This window comes from Chenopodium album, chromosome 18, assembly GCF_948465745.1.
Source record: "Chenopodium album chromosome 18, dcCheAlbu1.1, whole genome shotgun sequence".
NCBI classification, from domain to species: Eukaryota; Viridiplantae; Streptophyta; class Magnoliopsida; order Caryophyllales; family Amaranthaceae; genus Chenopodium; species Chenopodium album.
The window spans coordinates 1,564,989-1,571,620 of NC_137851.1; the positions used below are offsets into that span (position 1 = coordinate 1,564,989).

At 29.4% G+C, this 6,632-nt stretch overlaps 1 protein-coding gene across 1 annotated transcript; it reads left to right on the top strand.

Moving 5' to 3' along the window:
* The first annotated feature begins 2,637 nt into the window (after nucleotides 1-2,637).
* Nucleotides 2,638-6,355, top strand: LOC145592604 (4,5-DOPA dioxygenase extradiol 1-like). Its single transcript, XM_081649108.1, has 3 exons — nucleotides 2,638-2,922; nucleotides 3,955-4,325; nucleotides 6,162-6,355. Exons 1-3 carry the CDS (start codon nucleotides 2,659-2,661, stop codon nucleotides 6,349-6,351), a joined length of 825 nt encoding a protein of 274 aa, XP_081505234.1. The 5' UTR covers nucleotides 2,638-2,658; the 3' UTR covers nucleotides 6,352-6,355.
* The last annotated feature ends 277 nt before the right edge of the window (nucleotides 6,356-6,632 follow it).

The following is a 6,632-nucleotide window of genomic DNA, read 5'->3' on the forward strand; positions in this document are numbered from 1 at the left end:
GTTTTTTTTTTTTTTTTTTTTTATTTTTTATTATTTGTATTAATTTTTTTTTGAGGAATATTATTTGTATTAATTTTATTAGTTGAATCAATTTTTTTTAATGTAAATGTAATATTACAACAAATAATTAATAAAAGTATTAATGTTTTTACATATGTTTGGTTTATATTTCAATTTTTGTGGAAAAAACCCAAAATTTTTTTTTTTTTTTTTTTAATTTTTTATACCCATAATGGGCAGCGGTTTGGCGCCAAAACCGCTGCCCTTTCTCTAGTAATGGCAAGCGGTTCTGAACCGCTTGCCATTTAAATGGCTAATGGCAAGTCCCCTAATCCCATGCGGTTCAAAACCGCTTGCCATTAGGGGGTTTGAACCGCTTGCCATTACGTTTATTCTACTAGTGAAAAAATTAGAGGCAGTAATTCAATTACAGCTACACAAAAACTATTCATTTTTTAAACAAAATCATCTTTTATCATAAAAAACATTCTCTGCTAAGACAATATCAAATTAAAACTAGTCTTGGTACAATTGTCTTTGGTATCACCTTTTTTGAATAAAATCTATAGTATCACCAAGATACTACGGAGTACTAAATTTGATATTATTAACGACCCCAACTATAATTTCTACCTGAAATTGATTTGTTTGACAATTTTTATGACATTCCTACCAAAATCTAAGCCTCAAAATTAAATGAGTAATGACAAATTTATTTAATAAAAAGGAATAATTGCATGATAATTAATAATCCCGTATTTTGTCACATCCATATAATTGCATTGATACATTATTGTATTTTTGGCCACCAAAAAATTAATTCATCATTAAATTAGAAAATTACCAATCAAAAGATAATAGCTGGATGAAACCCATCGTACGACCAACCACTTGCCACGTTTTATTAATGTGGTTGTTGACGTTAAATAAAATCCCAAAATGGGCATAGCCACAAATGCACGTGATTGATTGTTTCACACCTAATCGGGAAAGATCCAAACCCGTTTCAATTGGTGGGCCATGATGACATTATTCAATGATTGATGAGTTGAATAAAAATTGGAAGGATCTTGCTAACGAACGTCCCTAGGCCGTTGGATAAGCATTTAAAATACTACTAAAAGTGGTATAAATTTGGGAAAACATGACAAAATCACACGTCGATCGGTGTAATTAATGTTCATTTTAATTTAATCTTTTTACTTTTAGCTAGTTTATCCAACGCCTCCGGGGTGTTCGTTAGCTTGTGCGAAATTGAAATAATTAACCTAACTTCAAAAATCTTTACTCAATCTTTTCTTTTTCATTTATTTATTTATTTATTTATTTTGCCATTCTTCTTGTCATCTTACTAATAATTGTTTCACATTTTTTTTTTTGAAGAATAATTGTTTCACTTTAAACTGCCCTCATTTACCACATTTAATGGGTTGTAAGTGTAAATAGGAAAATTAAGGTTGATTCACGGGAAAACAATGTAATAAACTATTTATTCCTTTTTCTTAACCGGAGTACTCTTTTTTTTTTTTTTTTTTTTTTTTTTTTTTTTTTTTTTCTTTTCATTTTTTGAAATTGCTTAACCGGAGTACTTAATATGTAGTAATTATTATTTTAGGTGTACAAATGTACAACATTCAATATTTTGTAAAACTTTATTATTAATGATTTAAACCTAATTAATTAGACTTATTTTTCACAAATTTGTCTGATTTAAACTCATTAAATCTCTCTATCTAGAAATATTTGAAGATATACCTAAATACCTAATAGAGTCTTAATTGTCAAAAATTTCCATTTAATTAAAATGAAATCATAGTAGCTTAGGCTTTAAAACCTTAATTTAATTGAGAAATATATAAACTATCGAATTATTATTATTATAAAGGGGATTTTATTATAAACTCAAAAGATAGTGGGAAGCCATGAAACAATCCGGGCCTCCATAAAAGAGAATTATTATTATTATTATTATTATTATTATTATTATTATTATTATTATCTTTTGTTGTTGTTGTTGTTGTTGTTAGATCTTATTATTATTGTTGTTTTTTGTTATTGTTATTTTTACTTGTATTATTGTCATTATTTTTGTTGTTATTGTAAGACATGAGTACATGGAATAAAGGTAAATACTTTGCCAATGATTTGACAAAATTACTCATATCCGACCTGAAACTCTATCTATCATTGATTAATTGACTTGATTTGACTACATCCGATTACCAATGTGATTAATGATTGCATACGGTACATATTAGATATAATCATTGAAAGTGAATTGGTAATAACACCAAATTACATAAAATTAAATCCGAACAATTCTTTACTCGGACATGACCTGAGTCCAATCCAAACAACCCAATTGCCATCGGCATTATTGATAAAATGATATGGAACATTAAGGAGGGATAATCAATTGTGCTAAAGATTTTTCATGCCATATTTAGCAACATTCAATGCCATGACCCCGATAGGCCCCCCATTGATTCCGCCACTGGACTTCATGGTGAAAAGCTGGTCGACACCATTGTTATAATACCCTCCTTCGTAACCTAAACAGTTCACCTGCAAATTCACAAGTAATCAGCAGAAGAAAAAAAGACCCTAGTGAATATTATTTCATAATTAACTTCTGCTTGGAAAAAAATAAATAGGAAAATGGTTATTGAAGAGGAAAAAAATAACGAAATGAAATTCAATGAAACCTTCTTCATAACCCATGGAAACCCAATTTTGACAGTAGAAGACACACATCCCTTAAGGCCATTCTTTGAAACTTGGAAAGAAAAAGTATTTTCGAAGACGCCGAAGGCGATACTTGTGATCTCCGGTCACTGGGAAACTGATCATCCTGCTGTTAATGCTGTTCATATCAATGATACTATCTACGATTTTGATGACTATCCTCAAGCCATGTACAAGGTAATTTTTGTTTTTATTTTTTATTTATTTATTTTTTTTTTTAAAAAAAAATTATAATTTTAATCTTTTTATTATTTATTTGTGTGTTTATTTTAGTGGGTACATACATACTGTCAGGCTCAAAATAACTATGTATGGTAGGGAAAACTTAGCTTGAATAATTAGCAAATATTCGGAAACTTGAAGATGTGCCATAAAAAAAATGATTAGGTTTTTCCATGCATTTTATGTAATCTTAATAAGAAGATGATATTTTCTTATTATATAAATTATCATACTGCACAAGGTTTTTTTTTTTCCTTTTTCCTTTTTTTTTTTCCCTTCTTTTTCTGATGGTATATCATAATTATTTCCATCCTTTTCTTTTTTAATTTTGCCCTCTTCGATTTCACCCAATAGGGTTGCTATAAAAGGAATATGATCGATTTACCTTATCAAAAGTGGAAATATTAAGCTAAATCAAATACTGCGAATTTTTTTTATCTCGTGTGATTTTACCATACATTTTCTGAAAATTTTACAGTAGTCATTTGAAATACGACTATCATAATATTTTAGTGATTATATAGTTCATAAATGACATATTAACTTAGCGTTGCATCCATCACTATAGTTTAAAAAACATGTTTGCTAATGTTAAAATTTTGGGTAAGTCTTGCTTATTACTACTTCTGCATCATTTTGATTTTTTTTGCATTATTCATACAATAATTTTGAATTAATTAGTCTTTTATGGACACATATTAAAAAAAATATAAATGTTAAAATATATATTCTTAGATTTGTCTCAATAATTTTAACTAGATTTATTAATTTAAATAAATGATATTTAAATATATTAATAGTTCAGCTTGTGCGTTGACAAACATAAATATCACACAATTTACACTATTGTGTAATGCTGCGTCTAAATTGACATTTTTTATGTTGGTCTAATCAGTAGGCATGCAATTATTTAAACATTATTGGCAGTTAATAGCATTAATTTGTGGTTGGAATAAAAACATAATTTTTCATTTGGTAAATTTCCAGTTTAAGTATCCGGCTCCCGGGTCTCTAGAATTGGCAAAAAGGGTGCAGCAACTACTCAACAAATCCAAGTTCGAAACCGTGCACATTGACCAAAAACGTGGGCTTGATCATGGTGTATGGGTGCCTCTTATGTACATGTATCCGGAGGCCGACATCCCGGTATGTCAGCTCTCCGTTCAGCCGAAACTGGATGGAACGTACCACTACAACTTGGGACGAGCGTTAGCACCTCTAAGAGACGAAGGTGTACTCATCATTGGTTCCGGAAGTGCAACACACCCCTTAGACGAAACACCACATTATCATGGTGGTGTTGCTCCTTGGGCTGCCGAGTTTGATTCTTGGCTTGACACTGCTCTCACTAATGGAAGGTAAATTAACTTCCAACTTTTTTTTAACCCCGTAAAATATATTTACTTTATGGTAAAATTTGTATACGTCAGTTATATTGTGAACAATAACAGTATGTTCCCTAATAAAAAAGTACGACAAACCTAAGTAAAGATAACATGTTAGATATGTCGTTATCATGTCTTTTGTTTATTTGTTCAACCATAGCAACATGTCACGTAGTGTCATAATATTGATTGTGGCTTGGGAGATATCATTATCTGTATACTGTACTTGTTTTGTGCACAATTTTGGTGTCAAAAAGAAGCCAATCACCTATGTCGGCTTTTCTTCCCCAATGAGGCAATGATTTGTTGTGTTGGTAGGTCATTGAAATATTGAATTGGGAACCCTTTGACATGATATTTGAGCTACTATGACCATGTTTAATAAATGGTGGTGATTAAAATTACAAGATTTAATTTATTATTATTGTTACAAAAACAAATTAAACTGATTTATCTTTTATTGGATTTTACTTACATTACGTGGTCAAGCTGTAAAAGAAAATGATTGGTTGGACTTTTCAAAAAATTGAAAAAGTTGCTCTTGGTGACTTGTCTTGTTAATAAATAATATTCCGTAGGCATAATAATAATAATAATAATAATAATAATAATAATAATATCCAACGTATATTTTTGAGAGTCTTTGTAAAAATGTCCACAAGTTGAGATGAATTCAAAACATAAGAAGGAGAAATCAAGCCTTCATTAATTGCATCATGAACAAAGTAACAATCAATCTCAATGTGCTTTATTCTTTCATGAAAACCGAATTCTTTACTATGTATAGAGCTGACTCACTGTCACAATATAACTTAATAATAATAACAACAACAACAACAATAATAATAATAATACAACCGATCTGTTAGGTTAGTCAAATCAAATTTTTTTGTTTGTTTAAATTTTAAACTTTAAAGAGATAATTATTGTAATAAATGTGAGAAAAGAATAATGCAATCGATAATTAGAAATGACAAGCACAAATAGATTGATGTAGACCTTATTTTTTTTGTTGTTTATGCTGATTGTGAAACAATCTAAATCGATTTTCCCCTTGTTTATGTCTTCTTTTCCCTCATCTTTAGACAAAATCAATGAAAAAATGGGAAAAAATTCAAAAAAGTTGACCCCAATAATAGGAATTTGTTGCTATGTAGCAAGTACATTTATTGATAGGACTTTTTAATTTTTTGGTTGGAGCAAAATGAATGATAGGGTATTAGATTTTGGGTATGATATAAATGGTTGTTCTCGTATATACTACTTCCTCCATTCTAAGATGATTATGTTTTAATTTATGTGATCAAGCTTTTTTTTTTTGACCAAACTTTAAATACTTAGACAAAATATTGCATGTTAGATATTATTAGATTTATCTCAATGTCTTGTTTTTAATATCAATTATTTTTTCGATTAGGATATTAGGGTTGCGTAATATATAAATATTGATGGTAAAAAATAATAAGTCTTGGCTTAAAGATCGTGTATGTTAATTAGGAAAATCTTTCTTGGGAAGATGGAGATATATTTATTAGATGACTAAAAAAATTACAAATTTTGAAATTTATAACTAAAACAAGTTTAGATATGTATAACTATTGCTCCGGTACTTAATTGTACTATTCTTATTTATTTATTTATTTTTTTTTTTTTAACTTTTTATGCATGCAACCCTCATGGTTGCATTATGTAGATTTGGAGCTAAATTAGAAAAGATAAATGATATATAACATTCTTTACACCAATTTGCATATAAATTATTATGCATTCATAAATCTTATAACTATACAATTTGTATCTGGTTTTTAGGATTGAAGAAGTGAATACATATGAAACCAAAGCTCCAAACTGGGAATTAGCACATCCATTCCCGGAGCATTTTTATCCATTGCACGTCGTCGTCGGGGCGGCTGGTGAAAAGTGGAAGGCTGAGCTCATTCATACCAGTTGGGACCATGGTACCCTATCTCATGGCGCTTACAAGTTCACTTCCAGCTAATTTTCACCTTAATTGTACCAGACTACCAGTTGTACCTTGTATGCATGTAAAACAACAATATTGATCATACGTTGCGTTGTTGTGGTTGTCATCGTTGTTGTATCATTTTTAGTCCCTTGCTATTCTTTCCACAATATATTGTAGCATTGATTGTTACGTTTCAGAGTGAAATTCTACATGTTCTCTTATGTATCATGTATTATTGTATACGTAGTTATATATTTTGTAATATTGTGTAATCTCCTCAATTTTGTTGTATTTTAATGGCTTGGTATTGTGGA